Below are 19,437 nucleotides of genomic sequence, written 5' to 3' on the forward strand. Positions count from 1 at the left end.
GGATGATGACGTCTAAAATCACTGCACATTTCCTTTGTCTTTGTAACATTAGTAGTTACCTCTTATAACCTGATATTTCATATTTTCCGTGTTTTCGATTCAATGTTATGCCTATAATATATGATAAATATTAGCCTACCAAATTATTATAATAATTATATTTAAAAAAAAAACTACAGTAATATTTTGTATTAAATATTTACTTCTATAAACTGATATTTCATATTTGATGTTGTAAATCAAACCCAATTTTTATTTTTAAGTATAAATACTTTATAAATACTTGTTTATTGTATTATTGTTGTTATGATTTGTAATGGAAATTAAATGTCATTAATTATATTAAAATAATAGGTTTGATATTAGGTGATTCTGTGACCTATACACACAGAACAGACTATGCATGATTAAACATAGTTGCTCTCATGTTACGGTTTTAAATTTGACCTTTTTTCCTCTCTAAACTATGTGTCTAAAAGTCTCTGTTTTGGTTTGTATATTGTCATGATATAATTTATTTTTGGACATCATCATAGACGAAGAGCTTGTTTGGTTTGCTTATTATTTTATTTGCTTTCATGATCAGCATGTGCTGTTGCAGCTCTCTAGTGGTACTGCCTTCCCAGGGCGGACACCACCACGGCCAGGAACTTCTGGAAAGCTGCCTGGACTTCACCGGAGAACTCTTTACCCAACTGAGCTGCAACCACAATGGTCAGGCAGTCGGACAGGAGCTGCAACACAACAAGTATCAGGAAACATCAGCAACATGAAAGGTTGGGCGTTTTTTGAATAATCGTTGAATATGAGTAACAAGAGTTGCATTAGTTCCAGAACTTTACTTTGAAATTGTCGGGGTCCACGTGCAGTTTCTCAGAGTGCAGCACGCTCAGCTCGGCATAGGTTGCCTTGATGTTGTCCATGTTCTTCACAGCCCGGTCCAGACCGTGGAGGATAGTTGTTCCGTGTTTTGCAACCATCGGATTTCCAGAGATAGCAGCGGCGTTGTAGAGGTTTCCAAAGTTACCGAAATACCTCTGAGTCCAGGGGTAGACGATCAGACACCTGAGGGAACACGTAAAAACATAAATGTTACAGGCTTGGACTAGGAGAGGGTGTAATCTGTGTGCAAAAAATGAACATGTCACAATGACAGAAAATAGTACATGTAGCTGATCCATAAATATGGTCGAGAGTTCCGCAAAAATGTCTCAAGCACACCATTGTTAATGCAAAATTGCAAAGACTCACCTGGCAAGAGCTGCAGGGCCCACGACCTCATACTGCATCTTGGAGAAGATGTCCGCGATGGTGGCGCGCTCGAAGTCTGTCCATTCAACCATTTTGCTGGCTCTAGGTTTTACTGTACAGGTCTGTAGTTCCCCGGCACCAGATGCAACTTTTAAAGCATCCTTTCTCCCCTCCCACAAGCAAGAGATTGGATGGGCGGTGGGCTTGCAGGGTACTGTGTCATGGATTTGCAGCTATGATAAGGGCAGCCTATATGCACCGCCTAGAATGTTCTAGACAGAAATGGAAACAGTTTAGTGGTGGTGTTTCAGAACAATTAACTCTTTTTGTCCACTGTCAACATACAATTCATATTTTTGTTCTAAATGATGCAGTTTGAAATGAAAAGAAAAATGGAAATGGAAATGGATAGGGTACGGATATGCATATAGGAAATGTTATAGGGTTTGGTTTACAGCAGCAGTTCACAAATGTAGTGCCCCAAAATCAAGTAATATGACTACAATTCGTCGACTAGAGCTCTCAACTTCAACCCGAGTTCATATCAAATCACCAGCACAGGGCGCTTCAGTCGAGGATATAGACCTAAAGTACTATAACTCCAATAATTACAACCGTTTTTTTATACAAAATCCTTATAACACATATTTTTTTCTCTGTATGATCTCTAACTCCCTCCTGGCTTATTCATTGAACAGAAGAGCCGATGAATCCTCGGTTTAATGAGTGGAGGCACACGTGTGGAGGCAAAAAGTGACCAATTACAAACCGGCTGTGTTTTTTATTGCCTGATATTTAGGATGAGGCTTGTTTTAATCTAAACGTCTGGTTGACAATATTATTGCCGGATTTATATGATATTAACATTTAAATTAAGAAGTTATTTTATAATTAATCTATATAGCAGGTTGTCTTTTTTGCAACACAACTGTTAAAAACTAATATCTCGTCGTTTGTGTTTGGCAAATCTGTTTTGGTTATTTTTTATGGTCTATTGTGTATTGTTTTGTATTTACCATATATGGTCTGACAATTGTGTATCACCATACAAAAACCCTACATGCAAAATAACTATATCGCCCTGCTTGACAGAGCTTTGATCGTCTACCCATGGACGGTATTTCAGTACATTTGGGGACATCCTCACTGTGACTGGTGTTTTGAATAACAGCCAAAGTTAAAGCCCATGGCAAGGTGTTGTTTAAAGGCACTGGAATCCAAAGCAAACACATGTTACTTATACTTATCCGTTAAAGCTACATCATATTATTTTGTCTTGTCCGCAGCTGTTGGCTGACAGCATATCAATTGCCATCGCCTGCAAACTCGGGAGCGTCCTGAACCGTTGATCTGCTGAGGTCAGTAGGCTACTACTGAAGAGCTGAACAAACAGCTAGAGAAATAAATCTTGATGTGTGTTTGTCTTAGTGGCAGGCAGGCCTATTCATGCAAGGTAGTCTATCACCGGAATCAGTTTAAATATCTCTTCAGTTTTGAGTAATTGCTTAAAAATGCAGTTTGCATAACGGTAAAATAAGTTGCAGCTTTGACATTTTAAAATATTTTTTTAGTGATTCTTAAATTGCTGGTTGGAGACCTCCCGAGGTACTTAATCCACGTAGAGTGGAGTCTTGCACCATGTTAAGAAGTCCACAGACGGACTGAGTTGCCTGTGGCACATCAGGTCCTTCTCTCCATTGTGCTGCAGAAATTCAATAAAAAGTAATACCATGACAGATACAGATGGCTAATTGTTCTCAAATCAAATATAGACGGTGTATTAAATTATATATAAACTAATAACAAATGTTCTACAACTGAAACAGCCAACTAGATTTCCCTTGGTCTTATAGCGCAGCGTTGACCTCAGGTGTTGCGGATACATAATCAGAGCCTCAATCTTTCAAATATTAGGATGAAATATTTGTTGTTTAATGACAAACAGGAGAGGGCTAGCTAGGCTACATGATCAATTTTTGTTGTACATAGGCTATTCGGTTTTTGTATAGTTCATATCTAGGTTATTCTTTGTTGTTTTCGGCACCATTTTACCATTTTCCATATTTATCCTGCATTGATGTTCATCCAATAGAGGGCAGCATAAGCCAGCTGATGCTGTATTTATTCACCACTCTTCCCTTCTACAGTATGTCGATGTATGTGGAGAAGCCAGAGCAGTTTTAAATATTTCGTATTACATAAATCATTTATTATTTTAGTTATTTTGTATATTGTATTTTCAGATACCATTCCACGTGTTCACTGTGTAGTGTTTTGAAAAGACTGCGGACGGTCATATAACCACCATGACACTCAAACGGTTTTCTATAGGGAATTTACACTGTTTACAAATATACTTATGAAGCTATTTTAGAGCACTTTATCAATAGTGACTTTTGTTTCACAGTAGGTGAGGTGTTGGAAGTAAATCAATGAAGGATGGATATGGAGCTTTTATGTCATTCATTTTCCAAAGGACAACAAGTGGATCCCAAATGTCCAGATTGCTGCTCTTAAAAAAAGTTGCCAGTTGAGAATTGAGATGTTTGATACGCATGGCTTTGTTTGAAAAGGTGAAATAAAGGCAACTGATGAAAGTGCGTCCCATGACCTCATTGTACACCACCAGGGAGCTAGTGACTGGACTGTGGTTCCATTGTTGAGTTGAATGGTGATGGTGCAATGCTGTACTTTGATTTCTCTAACCAAGGTTTTCTTCAAGGGAAGTTGAGCCATCATAAACAGTATCAAGCATATGAACAATAGCTACTATAAGTGCAGATGCAGTAAATCTGAAAAAAAAGAAAAATTCATGGATCACAATGATACTGCTAAGAACACGTATGGTTGAGCTGCTAATAGTTTGTAAGAAAAACACAATACCAAGGGAGAATAAGAGTGAATTAAATTATTGAACATGTTAAGTTCATTGGCTGAAGCTGCCATCTAGTGGTTACTATAAACAGGGAGGGGAAGACCTCGGTCAGCTCCGAGTGGCTCCCGTCACAAGTTATTTTATACTATCTAACAATAGTTCAAGATTGCCTGGTTTTGCGGTTACCTTGGGAGCAGATTTTTGTATAACTAAATCATTAAAGACGGAGCACGAATATAATGATAGTGGAAAGAAGATGGACCTTGGCACGTTCACATATGGCGCTCCAATAGCCTAGCAAAGCCAATACCCTCTATTTTGTGTTCTACGGGGCTCAATAGATATTGAAGGCCAAATAAGTGTTTCTCATATGAATTATGAGAGAAGCTTATGAGATAGTGAATCGCAGATTTGCTTGGATCGAGGTGGCACCTGGTCTGGATATTATTATTAGTCATAGTTGTATTATCTTTACTGTAATTGCCAGTGTTCATCATGTAATTCCATTATACCCACTGCTATAATTACTATTAGTCATATTTCTATAGCCTAATTATTATAATTCGCTATTATTGTAGTTGTGGTGCCTCTCTCTCTCTCTCTCTCTCTCTCTCTCTCTCTCTCTCTCTCTCTCTCTCTCTCCTTCTCTCTCTCTCTCTCTCTCTCTCTCTCTCTCTCTCTCTCTACAAGCCAAATAATTTGGGATTTGCTGCTAATTAAAAGTTGTTTAGACAACATAGACCTCTTGTTAACTCTAGATTTTGTGATCAATCTTACAAAGCTTATTAGGTAGGCTGCACATAGGAGGCTATAATAATAATAATAATAATAATAATAATAATAATATAAGCTTAAAGTTTTAATTTATTAATTTCAAATTGAAAATTACTTATGACTTGGTGTGGTCATGTATTTCAATTCTTCAGAAACATCCCGATAAGTTTATCTCTTGCAAGCTGCAACATGTTATTTGGAACCAATCCAAATACATTTGCAGCCTATCTTGGAGTTGGAACGGGTGTGCCCATGCCCTGTTTCATGTATAAAACACACAAGTTAGGGCTGATGACAATTCAACCAAACAATCAGCAGGCAAGATGAGTCTTAGCGCTAAGGACAAGGACACAGTCAAGCTCTTCTGGGCTAAAGTGGCTGACAAGGCGGAGGAGATCGGCTCTGATGCTCTGTCCAGGTAAATATGATTCCAAACTGACTGATGTAACCTGCTCCTAAATACCTCTTAATTTTTTTTTTATCCATGTAAATACTTACTCGGGGCTACTCATATTTTTTATTCAGGATGCTGGCGGTGTACCCGCAGACCAAGACTTACTTCAGCCACTGGAAGGATCTGAGCCCCGGCTCTGCGCCGGTGAATAAGCACGGAAAGACCATCATGCTTGGAGTTGCAGATGCTGTGGCCAGCATCGACGACCTGAATGCGGGTCTTCTGGCCCTCAGTGAGCTGCATGCCTTCACTCTGCGAGTGGACCCTGCCAACTTCAAGGTAGATAATTGATGATGATTAACACATGGCAGTAGAGAGGAGAGAGCAGAGGAGAAAGTTAAAATGAGTGATGCACAGAACATGGTGTTCGTTGTCCTTTTCAAAATCAAATTAAAAAACGTCACTTCGAATTTTTATATTGGGGTTTATGCACAAGGTCCAATGTCTATAGTCATCATGTAGGCTACATCTTAAGTAACGATTGAGTAAATGCCTTTATCCTCTTTTTACAGATTCTCGCTCACTGCATCCTTGTGGTCCTGTCCATCAAGTTCCCCAAAGACTTCACCCCTGAGGTCCATGTCTCTCTGGACAAGTTCCTGGCTGCTCTGGCTCGTGCCCTGTCTGAGAAATACAGATAAACTGCAAACAGGAGCAGATGACGGACACTGTAGCGGCTTAGATACTCTTTGTCTGTCTAAATATAAATAAAAGATCAAATGCAATGAAACAGTTTGTGGTGGAGTGCATTTCTATTGTGCAGGACTGGATTTAAATGTTTAAGTCTGGTCAACAGCAAGCATATTATCATTTCAGTGGAATTTAAATTTGGAAAAACGCATGTCAGCCATATTTCAACAATATTAATCCATGCATAAAATCCTATAGAAAAATGCAGAGTACACGGTTTATCGTACAGCATCTACAGAAGCAGTATAGCTTAGTTATTTGAGTTTTCCTTAATTAAGACAAAAGTATTTAAAGTATATTGAAATAATAATAATCATTCTTAACTATATGCTATATTTGTATCTATTGTATGTTATATGGATATCATTCCTTCTTTTAACTTTCTTTAACATGTTAACTTGTTTTTTAGCTTTATTATTTTTCCAAGTCAAATTTTTGTGCATTGTACATTTGGCAAATAAAAACATTATGACTCTGATTAGACATCTCAAGTGCTCATTATGCAGAAATGTCACTTTCAAAATGCTATATGATTTCTTCTTCTTCTTCTTCTTCTTCTTCTTCTTCTTCTTCTTCTTCTTCTTCTTCTTCTTCTTCTTCTTCTTCTTATTGTTATAAGTATTATTATTATTAGTATGTCCACACTATTGTTATGTTAAAAATATTCACAATATTATTTTTGATGCATCAGCATTTAATTCATGGTCTATAATGCGTCATATTTTATTAGCTCATATTTGTGTATATACATTTACAAGTAGGCCTACAGTGCTTAAGGTGTTTGTGCTTTACTTGAATATTTTCATTTCAGAGAGAAATTTTATAATAATTAAAGGTAATCATTATACATATAGCACATTATAAAGGCTAATTATTAAAATACATTTAACACTTTGACTTTCTGCATGATGACTATTTTTACTTTCGATACTGAAGTGCATTATGCTGATAATACTAATGTAGCCTACTTTTACTTAAGTACATTTTTAATGCATGTTACTTGAATCATGTTTTTACATTGTGGTATTAAAACGTGAATCCTCTAAACATACATATATACACATTGTGAAAAGGGCTTTCACAATATCAATTTTACATCGTCCTGCTATTACCATAACCACAGACAAACAAACTTGTTAAATATGCGTATTGCTTTATTTATTTATGCCTTGGAGACATTTAAAAAAAGAGCTTTTCATGATCAGCATGTGCCGGTCTTCTGTTGCAGCTCTCTAGTGGTACTGCTTTCCCAGGGCGGACACCACCACGGACAGGAACTTCTGGAAAGCTGCCTGGACTTCACCGGAGAAGGCTTTACCCAACTGAGCTGCAACCACAATGGTCAGGCAGTCGGACAGGAGCTGCAACACAACAAGTATCAGGAAACATCAGCAACATGAAAGGTTGGCCGTTTTTTTGAATAAACGTTGAATATGAGTAACAAGAGTTGCATTAGTTCCAGAACTTTACTTTGAAATTGTCGGGGTCCACGTGCAGTTTCTCAGAGTGCAGCACGCTCAGCTCGGCATAGGTTGCCTTGATGTTGTCCATGTTCTTCACAGCCCGGTCCAGACCGTGGAGGATAGTTGTTCCGTGTTTTGCAATCATAGGATTTCCCATGATTGCAGCGGCGTTGTAGAGGTTTCCAAAGTTACCGAAATACCTCTGAGTCCAGGGGTAGACGATCAGACACCTGAGGGAACACGTCAAAATATGCATTAGCCCTATTCATACTCATATTATTATTTTTTTTTTTTTTAAATGAATAAACAAATTATTTATTTGTCTGCATTTAAGGACATGACATAAACAACGCAGTAAGCCTATAAATCCTAAACCGTAAATATGAGAGTTCCGTAAAAATGATGTCTCAAGCACACCATTGTTAATGCAAAGTCGCAAAAACTCACCTGGCAAGCGTTGCACCGCCTACGGCCTCATAGTCCAGTTTGGAGAAGATGTCCGCGATGGTGGCGCGCTCGAAGTCTGTCCAAACGACCATTTTGCTGGCTCTAGGTTTGTTCCACTAGTCCTGTGTTGGTCAGTAGCCTACCAGATGCACCTTTTAAAAGAACCGTTTCACTCCTCCCAAAAATATACGACTGTAATCCAATCCAATCATTGGATGAAGTGGGCTGGCCAATTATTACGGATTTGCCAAAAATGATAAGGAAAGGAATAATCTGCAATACTTAGATTATGTACAAAACTGTATTCTGCAATAACATTAAGCAACTTTCCATTATCAGAAATAAAGAAAATATTGCAGTCAAAAGAAGACGGGATGCAGTAGGCCTATACGAATTCTAGTGTTTAGCCCCAAGGATGCAGACCGATTTGATTCAATTTTATATTTCAAATATTTTTAGTAGGCTCAATAGCCTAATAAACTAATTTCTAAAATATACAGTATCTTATTTAGCTTGAATTTAAATGACATCATAGCAGCTTTCTATTTGACAATATTTTCCATCATTATGTACTTTTTACTCCACTGCAAGTAACATAAGTAGGGTAAATACATTTACTCAAATCGCCTACTGTACCATTTTTAGGTATTTGTATTTCCTTTTTTCTGCAACGTTATACTTGCATACTCGTTATCCTAGTCCACTATAATTCAGGGGCACATGTTGTACTTTTTACTCCACACCTATTTGATAACTTAGTTACAAGTTTAATTGTATTATTAAGATTAATAATAGAACGCTAATCAATGAATAAAATAGCATGTATTAAATATAAGATAAAGGGGGTGTTTCACAGGCTAGCAGTGTATAAAGGAATACATCCAATAGAGGGTGCTACTATACGTCAGGAAGCTTGACCACTGCATAACTGGACTTGATGTATCAATCTGCTCATGATGAGAATCATGTGGTCTATATTACTACATTGAAATATTATCAGTTAATATAAAAAAAATCACAATCGATAATTGCCCTTCTTCGAGCTCAATAGTATATGCATTTATTAGACTGTGATTCATTTGCAGATCCACAGTTTACACAATAAATACTAACTTAAACAATTTCTGTATTGCCTACAGGCGTACGTGATACGACGGCATTGTAATCATTTATGTTCAAAATAAATTCTACACAAAGAAATCTTATATTTATGGTCTTATTTTGTTATATAGCGTCATCCCCAAATTCAAATTGTTCCTCCCAGTTCACTTTCGATGTAAGGACCTGATGGATGTGCCACAGCAATGCCCTGGAAAACATCTTGGCATAAAGGTCAGGGATCCACATTATTTCTAAGGTCTGCCCTGAACAGTGGTGGAAGGTATGGCTGACCTAAGTAAATAGGCTACAAGTACTCCAATAGCTACTGTACAAGTACAGTTTTTTGATTGTACTTTACTTGATTATTTCCATTTCTGCTACTTTATACTTTTAATCCACTACAATTTAGGGGTCAATATTGTACTTTTTACTCCACTTTATTTGATACCTTTAGATACTAGTTATATTTTGATGTTAATAGGCTACTTTGGCCCGAAATAATGTTATAATACTTCTGCCCCTGAATTTGACTCTTATAACAGAATAGTGTCTTATTTTAATCTGTATCCTAAATAATAGTCAAATCTGGACACAATGGCAGCTTAAAATAAATAAAAGTGACTTGATATGCATTATTCGGCAAAACTGAATGTGTGCCTGCTTTGCATCGCTCGGTTATTTTAGCCAATATTAATGTTGTATGTATCAAAGATTCACACTGTCCTGTCAAAACAGCACAACATATCAGCTGTTTGAACCTTAAGTTTAAGTTCATACACTTTATTGTCATTGTGTAGCACAATGAGATTACTTTGTGACAGCCCGAGGGTGCGCCGAAAGTGATAAAATACATGTTTGATAGTACTGGAACAACAAGTCTAATAATAATAATAATAATAATAATAATAATAATAATAATAATACAATAAATGTAAGTTTATCTAGAATCACATATACTATAAAATAACAACATCAGATTATAATATATAATGAGCTGAAAATATTAGATAAAAGTTAAGTATTGAAATATGTAAATGTATATGATATTTATATATGAATAAAAGCTAACATTATATAAGTAGGAGTTAACCATAAGTGCAAAGTTGCGTTAGAGCATCAGGATTTCTTATTGCCACAGGTAATATTGCACAGTAGAAATAAATAAGCAATGACATTTGTATTGCACATTGCCCTCCTGATTATTGTCACATGCCATTTCCAGAGTTCAGTAGTGTTATGGCAGTTGGGAAATAGCTATTTTTCAGTCTGTTAGTGCGTATCCTGGGTAATCTGTAGGGCCAGCCTGATGGGAGAAGCTCAAACAACCCATTTACAGGGTGGGTAGTGTCCTTGTCAATGTCCTTAGTCCTCTTCTCCAGCAGCAGTGGCAGCAAAAACTGTCCTGTCCTGTTAGTAGTGTCCTGAGGAGTGACATAGGACAGTGTCTGCAGTCACAGGACAGTGTACAGGACATTGTCTGACTGTCCCGGGACAATCATGGGAGTCAAAGGACAGTGTCTGGGAGTCACAGGACAGTGTTCAGGAAGGTGTCATGACTGTCCCGGGACAGTCATGGGAGTCACAGGACTGGGACAGTCATGGGAGTCACCGGACAGTGTCTGACTCTCCCGGGACACTCCTCAGGACACAACTAACAGGACAGGACAGTTTTTGCTGCCACTGCTTCTCCTTATCATACAGTGGGTCTTATTGAGGTGATCAAGTGATGGCAAATCCACATCAGCTCCCCTTATGGTTCTGTGAGTGCCTGGACTTTTTAGTGGTCCTAAAGTCCACAATGATCTCTTTGGTCTTTGATGTTGCACCATGTCAAGTTATGCACCTCCTCTCTGTATGCAGTTTCATTGTTGTTTGATATTAGCCTGATGATAGTCATGTCTGAAAATTAAATCGACTTACAAAATAAAACACTTTAAAGTAGGCTATTTACATTATTTTGTGTATACCGGTATATCAATTGTGTTTAAAACATTGAATATCACCACAACGTAATTCGCAAGTAACGATTTAATAATGACTTGCCCAAGTTCTCCAACCTGCCAACATTGTTCTTGTTATTCATTAAGGTCATAGGTCTTATTTTCTGCATAGGCACAATCCCTGCACTGATATGTTTGACGAATAAGATTTGAGCCAAGGGAGTGTGCAGGCATATGTGATTGGCTGAACAGTGAATTAGGTAAACACCTAACATCAATTTCATAAAACATGTTAGCCTACTGAAAGAAATCCCTAAATAGGCTAACATAAATAATTAGGCTATATAAGTATCAGGCTATAATACAACTCTGTTACCATGAAAACATTAATAATCAACTTATATTTGGGTAATAATGAGTTGAGTTTTATTATAGGCACATTTTTAGTCGATGCTTATGCCCGTTTACGGTAGACTATTTCTCGGACAGAGCCAAAGCTTCTACAGCAACGTAGTGGCAACATGAATTGAAGTAGTAGCCAACATGGCCACAACCAAGATGATGTTGCGGGCTAATATCTAGGCTACAGGAAACACATTTAAATTCAACTCAGATCCAAGGAAAAAAACATTAGCTTTGATATGGAAAGTTAACCACCTAAAATAACAATAACATACATTCACACTTTGAAAACGCATCGGCCTGACATGAGGGGGTCAGTGTATCAGTTATCAGTTACATTTTCTAAGCACAAACGGACATTTGGAAAAACAGAAAAATGGGTTCCAATATCCAATTTTTCATTTTTTTCATTTTCATTAAAAAATTGGATCTTTAAACTGTTTTTCCAATTTTCTGTTTTTATTCAGAGGATCAGAAATTGAGAAAATTACAAAATAGCTTCTGAGTTCCAATTATTCAATACTGCAATGGTATTCTCTCCCTCGTTCCGCCTAGCTACGCCCCCACACACACACACACACTTGAAACCATCAGTTGCAAGCACCTCTGACCCCAAAGTTTTTTTTTGTTTTGGTCCATATGCAGTTAATGACCTGCATATTCCGTCAAGTAGAGGAAGAGAATACCATTGCAGTATTGAATAATTGGAACTCAGAAGCTATTTTGTAATTTTCTCAATTTCTGATCCTCTGAATAAAAACAGAAAATTGGAAAAACAGGTTAAAGATCCAACTTTTTGATTTGTCAATCCATCCATCCATCCATCTTTGTCCGCTTATCCGGTGTCGGGTCGCGGGGGGAGCAGCTCCAGCAGGGGACCCCAAACTTCCCTTTCCCGAGCAACATTAACCAGCTCCGACTGGGGATCCCGAGTTCCCCCAGGCCAGGTTGGAGATATAATCCCTCCACCTAGTCCTGGGTCTTCACCGAGGCCTCCTCCCAGCTGGACGTGCCTGGAACACCTCCCTAGGGAGGCGCCCAGGGGGCATCCTTACCAGATGCCCAAACCACCTCAACTGGCTCCTTTCGACGCAAAGGAGCAGCGGCTCTACTCCGAGCTCCTCACGGATGACTGAGCTTCTCACCCTATCTCTAAGGGAGACGCCACCCTCCTGAGGAAAACCATTTCAGCCGCTTGTACCCTGGATCTCGTTCTTTCGGTCATGACCCAGCCTTCATGACCATAGGTGAGGGTAGGAACGAAAACTGACCGGTAGATCGAGAGCTTTGCCTTCTGGCTCAGCTCTCTTTTTCGTCACAACGTGCGATAGATTGAATGCAATACCGCACCCGCTGCGCCCGATTCTCCGACCAATCTCCCGCTCCATTGTCCCTCACTCGCGAACAAAACCCCAAGGTACTTGAACTCCTTCACTTGGGGTAAGGACTCATTCCCTACCTGGAGAAGGCATTCCATCGGTTTCCTGCTGAGAACCATGGCCTCAGATTTAGAGGTGCTGATCCTCATCCCAACCGCTTCACACTCGGTTGCGAACTGATCCAGTGAGTGCTGAAGGTCGAGGCCGATGATGCCATCAGGACCACATCATCTGCAAAGAGCAGCGATGAGATCCCCAGCCCACCAAACTGCAACCCCTCCCACCCCGACTACGCCTCGATATCCTGTCCATAAATATTACAAACAGGATTGGTGACAAAGCGCAGCCCTGGCGGAGGCCAACCCTCACCTGAAACGAGTCCGACTTACTACCGAGAACCCGGACACAGCTCTCACTTTGGTCATACAGAGATTGGATGGCCCTGAGTAGAGACCCCCTCACCCCATACTCCCGCAGCACCTCCCACAGTATCTCCCGGGGGACCCGGTCATACGCCTTCTCCAAATCCACAAAACACATGTAGACCGGTTGGGCATACTCCCAGGCTCCCTCCAGGATCCTTGCGAGTGAAGAGCTGGTCCGTTGTTCCACGACCAGGACGGAATCCGCATTGTTCCTCCTCAACCCGAGGTTCGACTATCGGCCGAACCCTCCTTTCCAGCACCTTGGAGTAGACTTTACCAGGGAGGCTGAGAAGTGTGATACCCCTATAATTGGCACACACCTCTGGTCCCCCTTTTTAAAAGGGGACCACCACCCCAGTCTGCCACTCCTTTGGCACCGTCCCAGACTTCCACGTAATGTTGAAGAGGCGTGTCAACCAGGACAGCCCCTCCACACCCAGAGCCTTGAGCATTTCTGGACGGATCTCATCAATCCCGGGGCTTTGCCACTGTGTAGTTGTTTGACTACATCAGTGACTTCCGCCGGAAATTGACAATCCCCATTATCCTCCAGCTCTGCCTCTAACATAGAGGGCGTATTAGTCGGATTCAGGAGTTCCTCAAAGTGCTCCTTCCACTGCCCTATTACCTCCTCAGTTGAGGTCAACAGTGTCCCATCCTTACTGTACACAGCTTGGATGGTTCCCCGCCCCCCCCCTCCTGGGGTGGCGAACAGTTTTCCAGAAGCACTTTGGTGCCGACCGAAAGTCCTTCTCCATGTCTTCTCCAAACTTCTCCCACACCCGCTGCTTTGCCTCTTTCACGGCAGAGGCTGCAGCCCTTCGGCCCTTCGTACCCTGCAACTGCCTCCGAGTCCTCCGGGATAACATATCCCGGAAAGACTCCTTCTTCAGTCGGACAGCTTCCCTGACCACCGTGTCCACCACGGTGTTCGTGGGTTACCGCCCCTTGAGGCACCTAAGACCCTAAGACCACAGCTCCTCGCCGCAGCTTCAGCAATGGAAACTTTGAACATTGTCCACTCGGGTTCAATGCCCCCAGCCTCCACAGGGATGCACGAAAAGCTCCGCCGGAGGTGTGAGTTGAAAGTCTGTCGGACAGGGGCCTCCTCCAGACGTTCCCAATTTACCCGCACTACACGTTTGGGCTTACCAGGTCTGTCCAGAGTCTTCCCCACCCTCTGACCCAACTCACCACCAGATGGTGATCGGTTGACAGCTCTGCCCCTCTCTTCACCCGAGTGTCCAAAACATACGGCCTCAGATCAGATGAAACGATTATGAAATCAATCATTGACCTTTGGCCTAGGGTGCTCTGGTACCAGGTACACTTATGAGCATCCCTATGTTCGAACATGGTGTTCGTTATAGACAATCCATGACTAGCACAGAAGTCCAACAACAAACAACCACTCTGGTTTAGATCAGGGAGGCCGTTCCTCCCAATCACGCCTCCAGGTGTCTCCATCATTGCCCACGTGTGCGTTGAAGTCCCCCAGCAGAACAATGGAGTCCCCCACTGGAGCCCCATGCAGGACTCCAGTCAAGGTCTCCAAGAAGGCCGAATACTCCGAACTCCTGTTTGGTGCATATGCACAAACAACAGTCAGAGTTTTCCCCCCACAACCCGCAGGCGTGGGGAGGCGACCCTCTCGTCCACCGGGTAAACTCCAACACAGCGGCGCCAGCCGGGGCTTGTGAGTATCCCCACACCCGCCCGGGCCCACACACCCTGGGCAACTCCGGAGAAGAAAAGAGTCCACCCCTATCCAGGAGTATGGTTCCAGAACCAAGACTGTGCGTGAGGTAAGCCCCACCAGATCTAACCGTAGCGCCCACCTCCCACACCAGTTCCGGCTCCTTCCCCACAGAGAGGTGACGCCCCACGCCCCCAGAGCCAGCGCCTGCCGCCCGGGTCTGGTCCGTCCGAGGCCCCTGACCTTCACTGCCACCCATGTGGCATCGCACCCGACCCCAACGGTTCCTCCCACAGGTGGTGGGCCCATGGGCTGGAGAGATGGGAGTCACGTAGCTTGTTCGGGCTGTGCCCGCCGGGCTCCGTGGCAAACCCGCCACCAGGCGCCGCCAACGAGCCGCCCGTCTGGGCCTGGCTCCAGACAGGGGCCCGGGCTTCCTCCTCCGGCAGGGTCACCCATGTCTGCCTAGCTTTTTCATTGGGGTTTTTGAACCATTCTTTGTCTGGCCCCTCACCTGAGACCACTTTGCCTTGGGAGACCCTACCAGGAGCACAAAGCTCCAGACAACACAGCCCTCAGGTTCACAGAGACACACAAACCTCTCCACCACGATAAGGTGATGGTTCACGGAGATTTGTCAAGGTGGAAAAAAATGAAAAATTTGATATTTTAACCCATTTTTCTGTTTTTCCAAATCTGTTTACAAAAACGTGGCTGGGTAGGCTCTACAATTAATAAAAAATAAAAAGTAGGGGGATCCTATAACAGTCTACTCTGTTCCAGCCGAACATTTTTCAAGGTGACACAAAACAATCGCTGCAGTACCGGATGTGTGGAAGGGAGGACTTCTCCAAATGAATTCCAGTTAAACTGTAATTTGTTCAGGGTCGGTGTTTGTTTATGGCATACATTAATACGTCTGCAATAAGCTAATGACCACTGTTTGGTCGTAGTTAACATGATGTTCAACCCATTAGCAGGGTTACCAGATGATCGAAAATCCATGTACAGTCAGTCACAAAACAGCGTGTACAAAACTGGCGATAAAACCAGCCCTATTAGCGTCATATTGGTTACCTCTGGCAGCCGAGGGAACAAACTACTTTTTCGATACCCTTTTCAAAGATTGGCTGAATGTCCGTCATCTCTTACAGGTAGGCGTATTATTAGCTACGTTAGCATTAGCCAGAAAATCACAGTTCAGTTTCCTATTCAGGGAATACATTCTGTGCCTTCATGGTCTCACGTTCACATAATTACACATTTACACAAGCTGGACACAGCTACAAACACCTCCCAATATAATACAACATCCTAGAAATATATTTTACCTCAATGTTACTTGCATTAATCATGTGACTGTAACCTCTTACCGTTTTAATAATTATTGTACGTTTTCAAATATGACGTTTCTTTCAGTATGTGTTGGTAAGGCCTACTTGTGTCCACTGTTCCTCCTTTCACAGTTTTCCTGTGGTTTTGCATATGTCATTGGGGTTGTTTGAGCTTACTATAAACTGGGATTTAGCTAGTTACTTCAAATATAATGTCCCTTTTTGTTTGCTTGTTATCTGAATTAGCTGAATACAAAGTCGCAGTATATCTGAGGTCTGACTTTTATATAAGTTAGTTTTGATGGAACAATTGGCAACTTGGAAGGTACGCCTGATATGATAAAGACCAAATATGGTGACAAATAAACTTTTACCAACAGACAGACAGACCCTCAGTGTGGCTACAGTAAAAGAGCATTAAGTGTACATCTCTGACACGTTTGAAATTTAGTAACTCAGAGCATCTTGTTTTTTTGTGGCTCTTAAAATCGCAACTAATGAGTTTTTTTAATTGGCACCAATAACCATGTGAACTAATACTATTATTTCTGTCCAAAAGCAAAACAACGGAGTCCATATGCTCTGAACACAACTGGGGATGGTCTTGAAGATCAGGATGGTGATTCAAGGTATTTTATTGGTCTTCATTTGATATTACTGGGTTCCTAAAGTCATTAAAGTAAAATCGACTGTAAGTGGAGTGGAGCCAATTCTGAGATCTGCCTGAGCCACTTATTCTCATAATGTTTTTGCTCCCTATGGCATTGGATCTTATTTAATTTTTTCAAAAACCTCATTGTATTTTTCAAGAGGAATTGGAAGCTGTCCCATATTTAATTCAAGCCATTAAACTCTTTAATTTACTTTAAAAAACTAAAACAAATGCTGTACGGTGCTTCAAAAACTAAAGCTATTCCTCACCACCTTGAAATTTATCATAGCGCCAGCTGCGTTTTGAAAATGCTTGCTTATCTGAACAGGTAATTAAAAACAAATCTACCTTTTATATGACTATTTTTTTGCTAGCTCTAGTAGTCAGAAAGGGGCGCACTGATTGTTTCTACATGCTTTAAATAAACAAGTTAAACCACATCAAATTATTTTTAAGCTGAGCATGAATGTTGGGACAGGAAGCTGTCAATCATAGATTACAAACAGGAATTTGTCATAGAGGCAAATATAGGATTGTGGCAGTGCTGCATCATTTCATGGTACCTAGAGGTAACATATATAAAGAGAAGAGGATGGGGCCATGAATGGAACCCTGTGGTACCCCGCAAGAGAGAGGGGCAGGTGACGAGGAGAGGTCACCAATTATTACAGAGAAGCTCCTGTTGGCCAAATAGGAGCTAATCCATTTAAGTGCCAAACTTTGGATACCTACACAATGATCGAGGCAAGAGAGGAGGACTGCATAGTCCACCGTATCAAAAGCCGCTGTGAGGTCCAAAAGCACTAGTACAGCAGGATTGCTAGCATCTATAGATAAGGTAATATTATTATGGACTCTTAACAGTGCTGACATGGTATATTATTGGTATGTTTTGTGGGGTAACATGGAAATTCGACGCCACAGCCATGCAGTTTCCACGACGATTCAAAAGTTAAAGCTTTATCAAGATGTTTAGATTATACTGAACAAATTTGAAGATGATCTAGCTACAGCTATATGGAGTAGTATGTTAAAGTACAGTGCATAGAAATGGTAAAAAAAAAAAAAAAAACTTCCATAAAATGCTCATTAAAATAAAAATGGCTTACTTCCTCTTGCGTTTAGGGGATGTCTCCACTTCAAACTTTCATATATATAGGTGAAACCCACTGAGGGCTTCTTCTTTTATATTTTGTAGTGGGCACTATCAAGCCATTTTGTTACACTTAAGCACAAGACCTATAAAATACAAAATATTTCACTGGTTCTGATGCATGTGCACATTTCTAAGTGTTTTAATGCACCTTTAGCTCCTTAAAAATGTGATTAGGGTGTAGAATAATAATCCTTGTTGTCAGTGCTCAGGCCCAATTAAGTTGAGTAATGTTCAGAACAGTCCACAATCACTATATCATGTGTGCAAATGTGTTGGGTCATAATTATATTAACCCAAAGTTCATCTGTTGTTTATAGTATAAACTGTGCTGGTGGTGAGCCAGATGAGAATTAATATAATCAATAAAATTTGTACAAACATGCAATCATGCAACATGTAAAAGAAAAACTATAATATAGCCACAAATTGACACAAGTTACCAAGTGTAAGTTAGAGTCAGTACTGACTGTGGCAGAAGTACAATGAAACATTGACATCATTTAAACTCTTCCCTGTTTGTACACTCAAAGATGTTGATGTCTGTTAAATGCTGTTTTCAACAGCATTTAGTTTTCATCATTCTTCCGCTTTATGGATGGTAATGCTGGTCATTCGTTGGTTGGCAGAAATTACTTTTGTTACAGGACTGTAAGAAGCAGATAATTCAAGTCTTTTTTATCAATTCAGCTCACCAGGCAGATAAAACTGGCACAACTCTTTTTTTTTTTTTTTTCTCCCTACTGACTCCAATTCAAACAGGCTTTTATAGTGTTTACTCAAGTTTTATAGCTTTTTAAAAATATTTGACCTTTTAGAGAAAGATTATACTGGGATGTAGAACTGAAAAACGCTCAACAGAGCCTTATAAAAGATCTGTGGAGTAGCACACCACTTGGACACAGGCCGGGGACTGATCACCCCCGGCAGGGTCGCCCGAGCGAGGGTGTCTGTTGATTAAAGACCCGAAACACCTGTTGACCTCGGGTTCATCACTGATGACGTGTCCAAGTAGCACCAGATGGTGTATGTTAGAACGAACATATATACTGTGTGTGTGTGTGTGTGTGTGTGTGTGTATATATATATATATATATATATATATATATATATATATATATATATATATATATATATATATATATAGTATCTCACAAACGTGAGTACACCCCTCACATTTTAGTAAATCATTATATCTTTTAATGGGACAACACTGAAGAAATGACACTTTGCTGCATTGTAACGTATTAAGTTTACAGCTTGTATAACGGTGTACATGTTATTTTTAAAGGCCAGTTATTTCATGGATCCAGGATACTCTGCATCCTGATAAAATAAAAAATCTGCCTGCCTCTATGGGAATATAACATAGGGGTGTACTGACTTTTGTTGCCAGCGGTT

General features: G+C 40.5%; 4 protein-coding genes across 5 annotated transcripts in view; 2 read left to right on the plus strand and 2 right to left on the minus strand.

Moving 5' to 3' along the window:
* Positions 1 to 598: 598 nt before the first annotated feature.
* On the minus strand, positions 599 to 1,358 carry LOC114569097 (hemoglobin subunit beta). Its single transcript, XM_028598929.1, has 3 exons — positions 1,252 to 1,358; positions 843 to 1,065; positions 599 to 734 (listed from the first exon to the last, which is right to left on the minus strand). Exons 1-3 carry the CDS (start codon positions 1,341 to 1,343, stop codon positions 606 to 608), a joined length of 444 nt encoding a protein of 147 aa, XP_028454730.1. The 5' UTR covers positions 1,344 to 1,358; the 3' UTR covers positions 599 to 605.
* A 3,831-nt stretch (positions 1,359 to 5,189) lies between these two features.
* LOC114568946 (hemoglobin subunit alpha-1) lies at positions 5,190 to 6,084 on the plus strand. The gene is made up of 3 exons (XM_028598629.1): positions 5,190 to 5,318; positions 5,426 to 5,633; positions 5,867 to 6,084. The coding sequence occupies exons 1-3, from the start codon at positions 5,224 to 5,226 to the stop codon at positions 5,993 to 5,995; spliced, it is 432 nt and encodes a 143-aa protein (XP_028454430.1). The 5' UTR covers positions 5,190 to 5,223; the 3' UTR covers positions 5,996 to 6,084.
* Positions 6,085 to 7,176: 1,092 nt separating this feature from the next.
* LOC114568944 (hemoglobin subunit beta-2) lies at positions 7,177 to 8,103 on the minus strand. Its single transcript, XM_028598627.1, has 3 exons — positions 7,955 to 8,103; positions 7,515 to 7,737; positions 7,177 to 7,405 (listed from the first exon to the last, which is right to left on the minus strand). Exons 1-3 carry the CDS (start codon positions 8,044 to 8,046, stop codon positions 7,277 to 7,279), a joined length of 444 nt encoding a protein of 147 aa, XP_028454428.1. The 5' UTR covers positions 8,047 to 8,103; the 3' UTR covers positions 7,177 to 7,276.
* Positions 8,104 to 15,688: 7,585 nt separating this feature from the next.
* The window catches only part of nprl3 (NPR3-like, GATOR1 complex subunit), a 15,857-nt gene continuing 12,108 nt past the window's right edge, over positions 15,689 to 19,437 (plus strand). For both annotated transcript variants that reach the window (XM_028600589.1, XM_028600590.1), the window contains exons 1-2: positions 15,689 to 16,051; positions 16,791 to 16,860. In XM_028600589.1, coding sequence (XP_028456390.1) covers positions 15,856 to 16,051; positions 16,791 to 16,860 — 266 coding nt within the window. In that variant the 5' untranslated portion in view covers positions 15,689 to 15,855. The remainder of the gene's footprint in view (positions 16,052 to 16,790; positions 16,861 to 19,437) is intronic.

This window comes from Perca flavescens, chromosome 15, assembly GCF_004354835.1.
Source record: "Perca flavescens isolate YP-PL-M2 chromosome 15, PFLA_1.0, whole genome shotgun sequence".
Lineage (NCBI taxonomy): Eukaryota > Metazoa > Chordata > Actinopteri > Perciformes > Percidae > Perca > Perca flavescens.